Raw genomic sequence first — 17,398 nt, 5'->3', positions numbered from 1 at the left:
AGAATGGAATTCTAGCAAACTTCTCTCACAACTCAGAATTCCCTTTGGACAGGAATTGATGAAGTGGAGAAACTTTCTGTAAAGTCCTTGTGTGTCCCTGTTTTGGGCGGGTAAGGTAATAGAATGCCACCTCTACTGTTGGATTGGTATCATGGACCTGTATCCAATGTGATCTAAACCCTAGCTCTCTCTGATGTGAAGCTATTTCCATCATAAATCTGTGAAGTGATGAAAGCTAATTGAATGTTTTACAAAGTCCAGCTCCCCTCTTTGATCTTGAGGGGCCAGTGTGTTGCATTAGATACTGGACTAAATGGACCATTGGTCTGACCCAGGATGGCCTTTCTTATGTTATGTTCTTAATTCTCCTTTTACCCCTCCCCTGAAGCTCAACTTATCTTTATTTCTTTGCCCTCTTGTAGAACGGCCTGAGGAGAAGGAGAAAGTGAAGAAAGCAGCGGATCACTGCCGTCAGATCCTTAACTATGTGAACCAGGCTGTCAAAGAATCAGAGAATAAGCAGGTAGGAGGGGAGGGAATGAGAAGGCTGGACAAGGGTGGATGATGGGGAGATGAAGAAGAGGAACAATCCAGAATTGCGAGCACTGTGGTTGAAGGAATGAAGCGCATTTTGTGGTGTAATCTCGTACTACTCCTAGAGCTGGAATCCCAAGCCTCTGTGATCTTGTTGAAGTTCTGAGAGTCACTTGCGTGTACTTGGACTCTTCCAAGTTGTCCCAAACCACTATAACCATGACTTCATCCTGTGTCCTTCCAGCGTTTGGAAGATTATCAGCGTCGCCTTGACCTGTCCTACTTGAAGCAGTCGGAGTACCCTATGCTGGATGAGATCAGGGTGAGTGGTGGAGCGGAAGTGATTATTGAACCATGATAGTGACCCCCTGTAGTTAGGCTGGTGATGCTTCCTGCTAAAACTTGGTTGTAAAGTCAGAAAAACTCGTTCCAATTTAAACTTCGCATGAAGAGTCTCTGGTGAGAGATAAATTTATTTTATATAAAGATTAAGTAGAACATTTATTAGATATGAAAACCTGAACCTCCAGTTGCTCTCGGAAGGTCTCCATGAATTTAATAACTTGACCTTACAAAAGGGAGAATGTCTGTGGAACTTGTAAATGTCATGGAACAAAACTGCTATGGCACACTAGGTTTTTCACTTGTATGTCACATGAGAGAGAACTGGTACATGGCTTATATATCCCCTTCTGAAACAAACAATAGAGTATGTGCACTTTGTGGTGGGATAGCACTACATTATCTCCTACTTCACAGCACTGCTGGCAGAACAGGGAAGTCCTTTGGGAGAACCAAAGCTTAGAAATTGTGTTGGTTTCACAAGTGGAACTTGTAGCAATGCTTGATTCACATCTGAAGATCCAATGGTATAGGTAGCTGAGCTTCTAAATCCAGTGCTAGAGTGCTGTGCTTCATGTCCTGTTTAAACTCCAGCAGGTCTTACAGTGGAGCTTGTAACTTTTCTGATAGTTTTGTTTAGGGGACAGGGCTGCTCCTTTTGGTATAAATGTACAAAAAATGGTCAGGATATACACTGTGTTCATCTTTTCATAATAGTATATACTGTTTCTTGCACTGTTAGTGACCATGTGAAAGTTTTAACATGTTAAAATATCCAAAGAGGTATATTTGTTTCAAGGCTCACGGAGTTCACTCAGAAGTGCTTTTGTATGGTATGCCAGCCTACTAAAAAAGGCTTGCAAACTCTAAGTCATGAAATAAAGGACTCATGGAAATATAAAATCTGCCATCTTGATATAAACTCTGAAACTTGGAAGGTATGGCTAATGAAAATAACTACCCCTACTAGCTTGCCTGCAGATCTCTCAGGAGCCCTGACATGAGTGAATAACTCAGTGACATTATAAAGTCGAGCAGATCATCAAAGTAATTCATCCTGTAGCCACTCTTAACATGCAGTCCACATTTTGAAGCACTAACAAAGTAAAATATAAATTCCAAACATTTGTATGAATTGTTGACACAATACTGATGGAAACAATCCATTGTTATGATAATGCTTCAGAACTTCATTTAAAATAAAATCCTCTCCTGAAAATGTCTAAGGTTGTGTAAGGCTGCATACACACATCCCTCGTCCAAACAAAACCTGATTAGAACATTAGAAGATATTTGTGTGTCAGAAGGTCTCAAGTTCTTTCTTTCATGCTGTATCTAATTTTAGAAACTATAGGCCACAGGATCCAACCCAACTTTCCATGTAGACTTAGAAATTGTCCCCTCTACTAAAAATCCTATACATCCACCCATTACTTAGAGGTTAAATCCAATCATCAAATACCCTGGCACTTGCTAGTGACCACAGCGTCTCCCCTATTGTCCTTTACCTAGATTACCCAGAAGCTTTCACTGCCCCACTTATCCCTGGAACACAATTCACCTTCCCAATGCCCTCTAGCCACAGGCAGGAGATCCCATGTTATCACATTCACCGAGGGCACCAGAACCTTTGTAGAAGTACGGGGGGGGGGGGGGCACTGGGGGCCATGCACCTCACTCTTTAACATGGGCATAATTTGAGGGGTCAGCATGCCCCCCTCCGACCCCACCAAACTGCAACCCTCAGACAGGCATGGAGCGGCATTGGCTGGGGCTTCATTTTGAGACTGGAGAGCTGATAACAATGATAAGCTCTCCCGCTGTGAAGCACAGCCCCAGCTGGCGCTGCTCCATGCCTGCTTGAGACTTGCAGTTGGGGGGGGGGGGGCGGGCCATGCTGACCCCTCAAATTACGCCCATGTTAAAACGTAGGAGGGGGCATGGCCTTTTGGCTCCCTGGTTCCAGTGCCTACACACAAAGTTTCCATTCCCTCACCCTTTACTGTCCTGACATCCCCCTGTGCCTGGAACAGGGTGGGAGAATCCTATCCTTTCACAACAGGGAAAACAGCACTCACTGACCTCGTGCCATATGAAAAACTTCTGAGGAGTGAAACAACCCAGAGGTTCTCGATTCACACAAATAACACAGATTCTAAATCTCATTTTATCTGTCTTTGGATTCATGCGGTGAACTCCATATGAAAGCTACTTTCTTTTTCTTCTCCCCTCATATTGACAGAATTTGGATTTAACCAAAAGGAAGATGATTCACGAAGGACCTCTGACCTGGAAGGTTAATCGGGACAAGACTATTGGTGAGCCTTATCCCACCAGCCTACTTTAACTTGAGTTTGTGACCAAGGCGGGGAAAAGACGTGGCATAGCTGTGATTCCCAATTATGAGTTGTATCTCTGTCTGTACAAACTCATGTCTGCTCCTCAAGCGGATTCAGTTATTCCTGTCAAATCTGAAGTGTCTGAGTATCATTAGGACCATGCTGGGTCCTGCAGTCTGCTGGGAGATGAGCCAGTCCCATCTGTAGTCCTCTGCTGTGGTTCTGATGAGAGATTTGCAAGCTTTACTTAAACTGGCACTACCTCTGCATATAATAGAAAACACAGCCTTTTTTTCCTACGTGCCCTGAGGTGTGATGTGAGGGAGTGACTAGTTAACTCATTCCAGGCCTGTTTTTGCCCTTTACAGATCTCTACACGCTACTCTTGGAGGATATTCTAGTGCTATTGCAAAAGCAAGATGATAAACTGGTGCTGAGGTGTCACAGTAAGATCCTGGCATCTACCTCTGACAGCAAACACACATTCAGTCCTGTTATCAAGCTGAACACTGTGCTGGTTCGCCAGGTGGCAACAGGTCAGTGCAACCAATGGGCAAAACGTGGGAGTAAGCTGAATGCAAAGGCAAGGCCATTTGAGGACGGAAGTTTTTGTCTAGGAGTTGGAGCAGGACACTGGGAGTCATGACTCCTGGATTTAATTCTCAGCTGCACTTTTGATTTGCAGTGTTACCTTGGATGAGCCGTTTAAGCTGCCTACGTTGGTTACCCCTCTGTAAAATGGGGTAGTGTCTTTACAGAGGTGATGTGAGCTCTAGTTAATGTTTGTAAAGTGAAGTACTCTGAGAGCCCCAGAAGAAAAGTGCTTTAGAACTGCCCGGTGACTAGGGAAGGGGTGGGAGAAATAAATCTACTTTAAAGAGGTGGGAGGAGCAATAACTGTTTTGTCAGGCCTGGAAGCCAGAGTCCCATTTTGTGTTAGAGAGCGAAACGTCTTTGTATTTATGTAGTTGGCCTGCTGGTTTATTGCACAGAATTTCCCTGCAGTACACCTTAGTGGGTATCTGCCTGGTTTCAGTGAACCTGGGATACAATTGTTCAGGCCGAGGCATCAGATGCAATTACTCTGCTCTTGTGTCTCTCCAGATAACAAAGCTTTTTTTGTCATCTCCATGTCCGAAAACGGCGCCCAGATTTATGAATTGGTGGCACAGACTGTTTCTGAAAAGACTGTGTAAGTGATGGGCTTGGTTACCTCTGCTGTGGTGGAGAGAGGAAATCTTACATCTGAGTAGTAGTTTCACTCTAGAGGGGCTTGTGGGTGTGTGTGAACTGAGCTCAAGATAATGAGCTAATGAATGAAAACTCTCACCTGTCACCCCACTGGGAATTTTCCTTAATTCTTCAGAACAACAATAATAACTCTTTGCCAGCTCAGGCTGTTTCTAGAGATTTTCCCGGTTATGTCTTGTGTCTCACTCCTAGCCCTTCTCTTGCCTTACAAGTGCTTCTCTTTTTAAAACATCTTGGTGAGTTGGGGCTAATGAGACCTACGTGGTTTAATTGTCGGATGAATCAGTGATGTAGTCCTGCATCTCTATGCAGAGTCCTAGAACCTATCATCTGTCCTGGGTACCTTCAGGATTTTGGGACATGTTACAGAGTGGCAGGAAACGCAAAAGCACTATAATTGATGATTTCAAGTCCCTGTCTGAACTGTTTTTCATTCTGCCTTAGATGAGAGTGCTTTGCCTCTGGACCGTGAACACCTCCGGGTGTGGATTTGTTTGCATGGTATTTTATACATATTGCACAGTGCCATGTGCATCAGCACTTGTGTAATATAAAATGCATGGTCAATGGTAAAATCCAGAATTGCTAGCTTTGGTACAAAGGTGGTGATACAAACTGTTCATGTGCATGAAAGTTGAAAATCAGCTGCATCAATAACATTCTGGTACCCCCATATTATGTCTTGTAACCATTGTAGTTCAGGAAAATACTGCCCTGGAAGACTTGATGGCTTCTTAGTGGTTGGTAATGAGATTATGTCCCTTCTGTCACTATGTTAGGGATTTGAAACTGCCCCTTCATCTCCAGTAAGCAAAACTTGCCATACAGTGGGTGAGTGGCCTGTGTTATGTGAGATTAGTTGGTGGATCTCACCCAAGTTCATTGTGGACAGGTGTTACAACATGTGAAATACTGCCAAAATTTCAGGTAACTAGACACTGTTATCTGCTGTCTCCGCACAGAGGGCAGAGGATTGACGGAGCCCTGGGGTGAACTCACCCCTGCCCCCTAGAGAAAATCATCCAGAACTGAGCTTATAAATGGTGCGTGTAGAGAGGTAGTTTTAGCTGCTACTGTCTGTGCTGTTCTTGCTCTTTGGCAATAGAGAGAATTTCAGTTCCCAGGATTGTCAGTCTAGCATCTCTTAACGAGCACTGCAATTCCCTTTAAAGGTAAAACATTAATTAGAAATTTTAAAGGTTCAATGTGGACAAAGAAATTTGTGGGCTCTTCCTTCAAGTGAGGTGCAATTACGATAACACAGACTTCTTCGGAGTCACCAAGTTTTTGTTCATTGAGTTGGCATCTGGAATGGAATATTAAATCTGAAGTGCAGAAATTAGAGCTGCCTTTCAGGAATGTCGGTGTTCAGTGCATTTTCAGCTTTTAAAAAACAGGCTGGAGGCAAAGCTTGCTTCTAGGGCTACATTCATAGAACTGATTTCATTCCAAAAGAAATCCTGTAGTAACAAACCATATTCAGACTGCAGGAATCCCTCCCCCAAACTTTTACTGTATTTTGTTACATTGAGAATTTTATGGAAAAAAATAAAATCTTTTTTGATGTTCTGTGTAAAATGTAAAAAAAAATCCCAGGCACCCGCAATTCACTGAGGAATAGATTCGCTTCAGGCCATTGCATACAATGCTGTACTTCTGGCTTCATTTTCATTGCTGGATTGAACCTCCCACTTCTGCATCTGTATGGTTTCTGCTGAGGTCGGTGCATTTGTTTTCCAGGGCTGGAGCGTCTGCTTTGTTAACTATGGTGACGGCACCAGATACCTGTGGAATTCAACTCACTGCCACAAGATGTTGAGGCAAACAATGTAGCAGGATTTTAAAAAGTCTATTAGCTGGGTTAAAAAACCTTACATGCAGTAGCATCCTTTTATGCTTCAGGTGTATTGTCTCTCTCATTTTTGGCCTCTTGCAGATGGCAGGACCTGATAGCTCGGATGGCAGGAACAGTAAAAGTCGAGGCATCTAAAAGGCCGATTCCATTACCACAATCAGGACCTGGCGAGTAAGTAAAAATCACTTTTGGCTTTGGTTTTTTTAGTGGCTTTTGTCCGTTCCTGAAGGGGATCACCAAAACATTGAGGCTGTTAGAGTGGTAAAGGAATGCATGGGTTTCACAGAATTTGGTCCTTTTTCTCCTTCCTGCAGCGAAGAGCGTGAGGAAGAGGAGCAGCAGAAGCTGAAAGAAGAACAGCATGATATCCCTGCCAGCGGTATGCAGAGTCCAGGTAACAGCGTAAGCTAGTGTGCTGGACACAGTATAAGAGTGATAGGCTTTGTCTTTCACATTAAAGGGATCTTTCTGCAGCAGTGAAAGTTGGTGTGTGTGTTTTTTTCTTTTCCCTTGGCTCAGAAAAGCCTTCAGACTAGAGGCCCTCTGGGAGGGTGAAACCCAGTCTGAGGTATACCCGCTAGTCTTTCCCAGCTACCCTTAAACTGCAGGAAAGGAGATTCTGGAGAGGTTCAGCTACTTAAAAATAATAGCCCATTTGACAGATACGCATCCTCAAATTGTCCTCGTCAAAGAGAGTGCAGTGCAGTTTAATTTTTCACCCTATGGGTAGTTGAGAATATGTAGTGGGGCATCGAACTTGATTATGTCGTTTCTGTTGGCTAGATAAAGATTTAGGACTTGAGTCTCCCTTGATGCTGAAGGCACAGTCTCCTTCAGCAATCATGGCTGAGAAATCGGAGGTAGAAGATCTTCTTGGGACTAGAAGACATTTTGAGAAAGAGCAACGGGCAGAATTGACTCTCAAAGAAGAATCCTCTGCGCACTATGGACTGCCAGTCCCTTTCCAGATCTCAGGAGAGCGGTGGGCATTAGATGCACTAAGAAACTGTAAGTAACTATGATGCTATGGACAGAAGTGGCCCTGATAAGTCTTGATTTGGATCTCTGAAATTTCAGATGGACAAGTTGACCCCTTGGGCTAAAATAGTATTTTCTGTCTGTTCGTAGTAGAAGCTCTTATGTTCACATCTGGGCTATAAGGCAGAATGGGCTAGAAATCAGGAACTCCTGAGCTTGTTATATTGCAAGCAAGTTATAATGTGAGCAAGTCGTCCTCTGCCTTCATGTGCCCATCTCAGACTGGAATAATACTGATTTATGAGGAGTTCTTCATTCTTGTCCATGAAGTGTTTTGGGGAAGTGGAGTAACAATTTATGCATGATATGCAAAGTATTATTGTTTCAGGCACCAAGCTGTTTTTTTTTTTAATATATACAACATGCAGTTAAACAGTGGGACTCATTGCCACAAGATATTATCTAGGCCACCATTTTTCAGCAGTATTCAGAAAGGGTTTGTATATTTATTTGGATAACAAGAACACCTAGAGTTAAAATTAGTAAGGCTTGGGGGAAAAAGGAACAGTGTGGAACCTTAGGCTGTAAACCAACCTCTAGCTGAGGCATTTAGGAAGAACTTCCCCTTTGAGCAAGTTATTCCATATTTTCTCACTTGAAGATATCTTGCACCTTCCTCTGAAGTGTCATCCTGGCCTGTATCAGAGCCAGGACTAATACTGACAACTGATCTGATCCAGTACGGTCATTTGTACATTCCTAAATATGATCTCCCAGCTACCTTACTGATGTTCAGGTGGGGCACAAACATGCTTCCTTGGTAACTCTGAGATGGATGTGGTGCCTCTAAACAAAACTGAACTGTGCTACTGGGAGTGGTCTATATCTCTTCTTTATTGGCCCTCTTAGCTTAAGGCATTACAGGTGCTTTGACTGAGTTCCTTGCCTCTATACAGGTCTCTTCAGTCTAACAGGTTATCCTGGGTCTTTTGATCCATATTGTATCAGATTTTTACAGAATTCAAAGCATTGTTCTAGGACTAGGTGCTTTCAAGTATTTCTAGTTCTTGGGCTCTTAGATTGTTAGTGGAAGCTCATTCTAGGGGGACTTGGATGTCACGTTACATAGCAGTCAGGACAGATCACTGACGCTAAGATTTAGTGAGATGCCCTCTAGCAATAGTAATGGGTCACTTCATGTTGCTGCAAGTGTCTTCCATTCAACCAGGTGGCTGCTTTGTTTTAGGAACTCATAGATTTTAGGGTCAGAAGGGACCAATATGATCGTCTAGTCTGACCTCCTGCACAAAGCAGGCCACAGAACCCTACTCATCCACTTCTGTAACAAACCCCTAACCTATGTCCGAGTTATTGAAGTCTTCAAATTGTGGTTTGAAGACCTCAAGCTGCAGAGAATCCACCAGCAAGTGACCCATGCCCCACGCTGCAGAGGAAGGCAAAAAACCTCCAGGGCCTCTGCCAGTCTGCCCCGGAGGAAAATTCCTTCCTGACCCCAAATATGGCGATCAGCTAAACCCTGAGCATGTGCGCAAGACTCACCAGCCACCACTGATAGCATTTCTCAAACTGTGGGTATTATGCAAGTGTCAGCTTATAGTTATGTGAAGCACTTGGACTGCATTATACCTGCTTGTTCTTAAGTAGTAGTGTTTAAGTAGTTTGAGTGAGAACTAAAGCATCATAGGACACAGACCAAATAAGAATCTCCCATATAATTTAGAGATTCTGAATATTTGTATGAACTTGTTGGGGGAGTTTGCATCCCAACATTTAGAACAAGAAGGTTGTGCCATGAAAAAGTAATTTCCCTTGAATCTGCAATAGGATCTTTGCTTCAGCCTGTGATGTTAATGTTCTGTTAACTTGAACATTCCCAATACACCAGCATTATGTAGCAGTTGAGACTGGAAATCAGGGGATTTGGATTCTCCTCATGACTGCCACTGACTTGATGGGTGATTTAGTTAAGCTACTAACCAGTCTGTGCCTTAGTTTCCCCATCAGTAAATTGAGGATAATACTACAGTACTTACTCACCTTTGTGAAATGATTTGATATCCTGTGAGATAAGGCACAAAGTAATACAACAGTGCTCCAACCATTTCTTTGTAGCTCTCTCCCCGCCTTTGCAACAGAAACAGTGAGAGAGCTGGTCATAGTGAACTCTTTCAGAAAGAGGCATCATACCGTCCGTCTCATTGAGTGTACAATGGAGACTGTTTATACAGTTCAGTGAATGTTCCATGTTTCCTTTCCTTTCAGTGGGCTTGCTGAAGCAGTTGTTGGTGCAGCAGCTGGGCATGTCTGAGAAGGGGACCCTTGAAGACTGGCGATGTTTACCCAGGTATAGGACCATTTCCCGGGGGGGCCAGGCAGAGAGTGGTATCCAGCATGGACTACAGCATTCTAACGGCAAGATGCAGCAGCCTGGAACAGACCAGATGCCTCCTGGAACAGGAAGTAGTGAAGCTGCAGCTTGTTATGGCCTCCGGACTTCAACTGAGTTTCCAGCTCCACAGGATGCTGTGCAGCTGGGGTCTAGAGACACTAGGTCTAGTAACAATTTAGTAATGGACCACGTGAACATGAACCTGGAGAGCCCTACCCCGGAGCTGGAAGAAGTGGGTACTGATGACAGTGGAGAGCACTACTTTGATGCTCGTGACACCCACAGCGATGAGAATCCATTGGAAGGTGAAGTAATGGAGAGGAAGGAGGATGAGGAGGTGCACTTACGGATCTCAGGTGAGCTTATCCCACTTTACACAGTACATTGAGTTATGGCCAGCTCAGCTCAAATGCCAGAGACTTGATTGCGTTCAGAGACCAGAAATGAATAGGAAATATGTGATTAAAAAGAAGCACAATTATGCTTTCTTGGTGGAATCTCCCTTGCTGACTCAGTACAGGACACTTGACACATAGTTCTTCTGGTCTTTAGAAGTCTTTTTAGCTTTGGACGTATCAAAATAGCTAGTCCTCTACACTTCAAAAATGATGTACAGACATGAACTAAATTATTACCTCAACACCCTGAAGGATGGCTGATTAAAAGAGAAACTGAGATACTGCTAAGTTAATAGCCTATCGTAGAGTAGAGCTGAAGAAATTAAGAATTCCTGGCTCTAGCCCAGGTGCATCAAAAGGGAGAGGGTTCTATTAGCCTCTGTACAGCATCAATGTACCAAGGACCTCTCCAAAGCTGTATTCTCCCAGTCTCCCACTTCAGACTCCCAGCAAGTGGTGGTGCATAACTCCTCTCCCAAAAGTCTGTCAACATATCCCTTTTTCCCACTGTCAACCCTCCGTCTCTCTCCAGAACACTATGGGGACTTGACTGCATACCCAAACTTACGAAATAACCTTCTCCTTGAATATATCCCTTCCTGAAATGTCTTTCCACCGTACGCCCAAAGTACTGACTCTGCTACATTCTACACAGTAACTGGGAATGTAATTTGTAACCTAGCTAACTCTCTACAAATAGCAGTGAGGACATAGAGGTGCGAGTGTCAGCGTAGGCTTGCAAATGTTTATGTACCCAAGGGATCAGGCTGCCTTGTATAACTCTCTCCTGAGGCCCATGCCGCTGTGTCTTCACTGCTGTTTATAGTGAGTTAGCTTAAAGTGATCACGGGACTGCCTACCCAAGTTGCAGATTACACCCCTGGTTGTTAGAAAGAGCCTATGAGGCATGATTATATGTATACAGAGATCCTTCTGGATCACCTACAGAAATCATCAGTGAGCTAGAATGTCTGTCTCCATTATCTGTCTCCTCTTGATACAAAAAAAATTGAGACAAAATATTTTGTTTCCAAAGAACATAAGAGTGATGATTTGGTACTCTGCAATGAGTCTCAACAATGCAACATGTACAGTGTTGTCACTTTTTCAGTGTGTGACCCCTGGGGATAACTGTGCAGGGGGGATTTTACAGTCATGTGAGACATGCCACTCTATGGCCATAGTTTTGTTTTTTCTTGCTTGAGCTTCAAAAAGGAGCTTTCTCCAGTTTGGCTTTGCTTGGTAATAGTCTCCACAGACTCCCTGTCACCAGGTCTGAAGCTCTTAGAAGCTTTTCTTGTTTATATATCAGTATATAAAGTAATGGTTTCCTGAGTGGCACCTTGAAACAATCTTTTTTTAGGCATGCAGAGAGGTTGTATGCATTTGGGTCTGACTAGACAGGTAGTCCAAGATGGCAGCTTCACATGCTTTGCTGGGGCTTTGCAGGTTCTGTGAGAGATGGCCCTGTGATCCTGCTGTGCATCTGAAGTAGTGGTGCTCTACTTTATGAATGAAGATGGAGTTAATCTGTCATGTGCATGTTGCAGTGCAAGTAGCTGTCAGACTTGGAACACCTTATCCATAACTATACTTCATTTAAAAATTGGACTGTGTGTGATGAGCTTGTTTCTGACTGGCTCAATGATGCCATCCAATCATACATTGAAAATCATATTCTCTTCTTTTCTGTGTTGTTAAAGCACTTTAAATTATTTAAAAGTGAACCAACAGCTTAAAAAATTTAATGTGTTTTTCGCTTCTTGTACTGTTCACTTTTTGCTTAGCTAAGCAGGGACTTTAAAACTAGATAGACCCATTCTGGTCAATTTCTATTTTTGGTTTTCATGCACTAGCATAGCAGCAACACTGCAGAGAAATTAAGGACAAAATTCCAGTGGCACATGCAAATCATGAAAATAATTAAGAACATAAGATTGGTCATACTGGATCAAACCCAGTGGTCCATCTAGCTCAGTAGCCTGGCTTCCAGCAGCAGCTGGAGCCAGATGCTTCAAAGGAATAGAACAGAACAGGGCAATTAATCAAGTGATCCATCTCCTGTTGTCCAGTCCCAGCTTCTAGCAGCCAAATGTTTGGGAACACGTGGAGCATGCATCCCTTTATCCCTGACCATCTTGGCTAGTAGCATTGATGGACCTATCCTCCTTGAACGTCGGATTTTTTTTTTTTTTTTTTTTTTTTTTTTTTTTGTGGTGAACCAAGTTATACTTTTAACCTTTTAACAACAACCCTTGGCAACAAGTTCCACAGGTTTACTGTGTGTTGTGTGAAGGAATTTTTTGTGTTTTTTTTTATTTTTTTTTATTTTTAAAGTGATGCTTCTGAATTTCATTGGGTGACTGACCCTTGGTTTGTGTTATGTGAAGGGGTAAATAACATGCCTTACTCACTTTCTTCACCATTCATGATTTTATAGATCTCTATCATACCCCCTTTGGTCGTCTTTTCCAAGCTGAACTATCCAGGTTTTTAAACCTCTCCTCCTATGGAAGCTGTTCTATACCCAAATATTTTTTGTAGCCTTCTATTAGAATTGGAAAAGATACAGAGATCTTCTTTGAGATGGGGCAACCAGAACTGCATGCGGTATTCAAGGTGTGGGCGTACCATGGGCTTTTATATAGTGCCATTATGATATTTACTGTTTTATCTCTTTCTTTCCTAATGGTTCCTAACACTGTTAGCCTTTTTGACTGCTAATGCATATTAAACAGATGTTTTCAGAGAACTGTCCACAATGGTTCTATGATCCCTTGAGTGGTAACAGCTAATTTAGGCTCTATCATTTTGTATCGCTAGTTAGGATTATACTTCCTAGTGTGCATTACTTTGTATGTATCTGTGTTGAATTTCATCTGCCATTTTGTTGGCAAGTCACCCAGTTCTGTGAGATCCCTTGATAAGTCCAAGGCTGACTGTTAAGAGTTAACTATCTTGAATAATGTCATATCATCTGCAAACTTGGCCACCTCACTATTGAGCCCTTTTTTCTGAATTGTTGATAAATATGTTGAAAAGCACAGGTCCCAGTATAGATCCTTGGTGGACCCTGCTATTTATCTCTCACCATTGTGAAAACTGACCATTTATTCCTGCCCTTCGTTTCCCATCTTTTAACCAGTTACTTGTCCATGAGAGAACCTTCCCTCTAATCCCATGGCTCCTTACTTTGCTGAAGAGCCTTGGTGAGGGATCTTACCAAGGGCTTTCTGAAAGTCCAAGCGCACTATATCCAGTGGATCAATGTTTGTTGACCCCTCTTAAATTCAGATTGATGCAGCATGATTTCCCTTTACAAAAGGTGTGTTGACTCTTCCCCAATAAATTGTGTTCATCTGTGTCTGATTATTTTGTTCTTCACTGTAGTTTCAACCAATTTGCCTGATGCTGAAGTCAGGCTGATTGGCTTGTAATTGTCACAGTTAACTCTGGAACCTTTTTTAAAAATTGATGTCCCACTATTTCTATTAATACTGCATATTTTATAGAACCTTCTATTAGCAATCTAAATTTGAGTGTAACCTAGCAAAAATCTCTGAAACTGAATAGCGAATTCCAATTAGACACGCAGCAGTATGATTGGTGGCTAGCCTGGATTCCATTGTAATAATTAGTAGCATGCACATGAATATTTTTAAGATATCCTCTCATGAGAGAAACACAGAACAAGAGATAGAAAAACCCTATTGGGTTATCTAATCCTATGCTGCTCAAACAGCAGACCCTATGTACACCTCTACTGTTCCCCATTCAAAACCAATCTAGTCCAAACCAGTTCAAGGTGGGCTCTGCAGGGTATCCTCTGATGCTTTATCTAGTCAGTTTTAAAACATGACAAGAGATGAAGCTTTCATCAGTTCTTTTTTTTAAAGTCCAATTAAATTGTCTCTCTAGTTCAGTGACTCCTGGTGATTTTATTGACCTGGTGGTGCTAGAACAAAACTGTTCTCTTAACAGGAAATTATTTGATCCTTGATGGATATGGAACTGTGCAGGAGAGCTCTACAGATGAGGACGTGTCCTCTCTAGTTCTACAATGCACTGCTGGCCACTCATCTTTGGACTCAGCACACCAGCAGCCAGTTTCCCCACGAGATGCCCAGTCAGATGAAGGGAGCTCCCCGTTTGCTGAGGAATTTATGGCCTCCCGCTGGGGACCAATGGACGAATTGTGCTCCGATGCACCGAGCCCCCACTTGTCCGTAGAGTCACGCATCCAAATGATGCAGTACATTCAGAAGATAGAGGCGGACCTTGAACACTTAAAGGTACAACACATGTGTATTTGAATTATTCAGATTTCGCCTTCACTGTTTTGGGAAAAAAAGCAAGCTTAGGAGAAGAAAGCAAACCAGGTAAAGTACAGGGTTCCTGTACCTTTCCGGGTTTGCTTTCTTCCCCGAATACAAGTGCTTGTGTGATAAGACCTGAGTGTGTGTTTGTGTGTGTGTGTGTGTCCTTGGATGATCTCCAGGGAAGGGGACAGGAGAAACCAGGTGCTCTATATAAATATGGGCAGATGTTAAAAATATGTAGTTGCAGACAATTTTGGAGATGCAGACAGTTCTCCAAATTTATGAGAAGTGGAACTTTAATTTAGGGTGTTAGAATAAGGCTGCAGAAATTGGGAGTGGGGAGGTGGACCCACCACCTGGGAATATGCATAACTGACCTGGAAATATTTACCCAATTAGCATTTATTGATACTAATGTAAAAAGAGAGTCAAAATCCCCGTTGTGCCAATAGTAAGTGTTTCAAACCCACTAATTTCCAAGTCACTTCATCTGCATTCTGGGGATTCTCTGTCCCATCTTGAGGGTTATTCTTAGTCTGTCACAGCCACCTCTTCCAAAGAAATGGGGCCTAGAGTACTGTTTGCCAAGAGACCTGTCAGCTCTTTGTGGAAATAGCGGACCTTCTTGCTTAGTTCTAATGGAACCAAGATCCAAAAGGAATAAGAAATCGCGCAGACTTTTCCCTGATGGAAGAACTTCTCACCAGTGCTAGTGATGGTTTGAGAGCTGGCAATGGAATGTGTTCAGTAACGTGTAATTACAATCCGGTCAGCTCCACTAAAATGTTTCCTATTCTAAGAGAAGAGCTCTCTGGAGGTTCATTAGGAACAGAAATAAAAGGCCACATGGATTTTGTCTTTCAGGAAGTTGAGGAAAATTACACCACTCTCCTTCGCCAAAGGCTGGCTGGCTCAGCCCCCACAGATGAGCATTCAGGTATGTGAACAACACCTCATCCCTTCTCCCAGTGCCTGTTTCTAAATGGTAATGTGTTTAAAATATCATTGAACTCTAGCACCAAGGACAATGAACAAAGCCGGTTATTGATCTTTCAAACAAAAGCCTTGAGAGATGTCATTATGGCTTCAGACTTTTGGAAGCTGCTGGTTCCACAATATCATAAATCTGCTGATCAGGTATTGCCTTCTCTGAGGATGTGTGAAGTTGGAGGCACCTCTCCTTCACTTTCCTTTTCTCCACCACAAGCCCATGAATAAGATGTTCGGCTTGCCTTTCAAAGGGGTTCAGCTTGGTTTAGGGACTGAAGTCAGATGAATTATGGCTGTTGGCCAGGACGGTGTCCCTAGCCTCTGTTTGCCAGAAGCTGGGGATGGATCACTTAATGATTTCCTGTTCTGTTCATTCCCTCTGGGGCACCTGGCATTGGCCACTGTTGGAAGACAGGATACTGGGCAAAATGAACCTTTGGTCTGACCCAGTATGGCCATTCTTACGCATTAGATTGTAAGATCTTCTGGGTTAGGCCCCTCTTACTTTTCTGTGTAAGCACCATGCACACCATTGACACGGCATAAAGCAGTCATCACAACTCCTTGAAATTTGGTTTGAGCAGATTCCTGTGATGCCTGCAGGTGTTTTCTCCAAGTCAGCTGTGGCGCACAGTTATCCCCACAAACAGTGCTGTCTGAATTGGCTGTGCGTTTGGAAGGGTTCATGATGCTCATTTCTCTTGTGGCCTGTTTTTCCCCTACCATCTCTTTCCTTTTCAGACAAAAGTTAGTCACGTTTTCCGGAAGTGGCTGAAAATTGGATGAGAGCATCAGCGCCTCCTAGCTTCCATGCAGACTCTGAGATGAGAGCGTTCTGTCTGTGGACCATCCAAGTGCTAACCATACTCTAGCAGAGTGGAGATGGGGTGCTTTCCCTGTGGGGCATCTGCACTAGTTTGTCAGTGAGAGAATCTCTTCCATTCTCTCCTCCACATCTTGCTACCGGAAATTTTGTGTTTGATTCAGAAGAACAACAAAAAACCAAACCAAATGTACAGAGCTTTGGGTGTAGGATATAAAAATGTATTTAGACATTTAAAAAAATCAATGTATTTATTTGACTTCATTCCATGTATCAAAAGCACATTTTAATTTTTTTTTATTTGCTTTTGTTTTAATTGGGTAGTGACAGTTCTAGCCCTTGGAATCTAGTGCACTCTGGATGCCGCTGCTCCAGAAGCAAAGTTCAGATCCGAGAAGGGAGGGGGGAGAGGTGTATTTTGTCTTGATTTCACTGGATTGGACTCCATGTTCCCTGCTGGCAACCCAACTGCCACACACAGAGTTATTTGCAAAGGCGTTCTTATGACCTTTGGTGGGAACTGGCTACATTCAACGGCCTGTGAACTGGCTCCTTTTGGAGCGATTCCCTGTTGTGTGTAGCTCATGTGCAATGAGAATTCTTCATGCACTAAATAGCCAGGCACTTGAAATTAGGAAACCATTTTTCCCCTTGGCGGTCCCCTTCATTGACTTGGGGTCTCTGACAGGGAGAGGAGAAAGCTGGGTTTAATTTTTTTTTTCTTGACTTTGTTGGCCTTGATAATTGTCTCCTGTTTAAAGCGATAAACAATGTTTGGAGCTCCAGCACTTGTGTAACCGTTCTCCAGATCATGCAGGAAAAAATGCAAACCCAGAAATGTGGGGTAGGTGGAGGTATCTCACTGAATCACTACTGAATGAACATTGGCTGCCATTTGAGTTAGCCACAGGTACTGCTGATTATAGGGCCAGTAAATGTTAGTACCTGGAGGTATGTCTTGCTGAGTTTCATGGGGGGGGCGTGTTTTTGGTTTTTTTGCACTGATTGTACCAAAGTGCTCTCAGATAGGTGCTTTGCAGAGAAGGCAGAACTGCTGGAACCAGACCCAGTTCTCTAGCACTTCCCATAGGCCAGTTCAAACAATTTTCTGTTGGACTTCATTCCAGACTGACCCTGCAAAATGCAAGCTTGTAACAGA

General features: G+C 43.1%; 1 protein-coding gene across 7 annotated transcripts in view; it reads left to right on the top strand.

Moving 5' to 3' along the window:
- ARHGEF12 (Rho guanine nucleotide exchange factor 12) overlaps window positions 1–17,024 on the top strand; it is a 92,959-nt gene extending 75,935 nt beyond the window's left edge. For 6 of the 7 annotated variants that reach the window (XM_050921933.1, XM_050921931.1, XM_050921930.1 and 3 more), the window contains 13 exons: window positions 423–523; window positions 779–856; window positions 3,119–3,194; window positions 3,584–3,751; window positions 4,320–4,407; window positions 6,403–6,492; window positions 6,636–6,715; window positions 7,105–7,329; window positions 9,583–10,065; window positions 14,089–14,399; window positions 15,291–15,363; window positions 15,443–15,563; window positions 16,158–17,024. In XM_050921933.1, the coding sequence (XP_050777890.1) occupies window positions 423–523; window positions 779–856; window positions 3,119–3,194; window positions 3,584–3,751; window positions 4,320–4,407; window positions 6,403–6,492; window positions 6,636–6,715; window positions 7,105–7,329; window positions 9,583–10,065; window positions 14,089–14,399; window positions 15,291–15,363; window positions 15,443–15,474 (1,805 nt within the window). In that variant the 3' untranslated portion in view covers window positions 15,475–15,563; window positions 16,158–17,024. The remainder of the gene's footprint in view (window positions 1–422; window positions 524–778; window positions 857–3,118; window positions 3,195–3,583; window positions 3,752–4,319; window positions 4,408–6,402; window positions 6,493–6,635; window positions 6,716–7,104; window positions 7,330–9,582; window positions 10,066–14,088; window positions 14,400–15,290; window positions 15,364–15,442; window positions 15,564–16,157) is intronic. The other variant, XM_050921929.1, reaches the window with a different exon arrangement.
- Window positions 17,025–17,398: the final 374 nt, after the last annotated feature.

The sequence above is a fragment of the Gopherus flavomarginatus genome, chromosome 13 (assembly GCF_025201925.1).
Source record: "Gopherus flavomarginatus isolate rGopFla2 chromosome 13, rGopFla2.mat.asm, whole genome shotgun sequence".
Classification (NCBI taxonomy): Eukaryota; Metazoa; Chordata; order Testudines; family Testudinidae; genus Gopherus; species Gopherus flavomarginatus.
The sequence above is the reverse complement of the archived record's forward strand: the minus strand, read 5'-3'. Positions and strand labels throughout refer to the sequence as shown.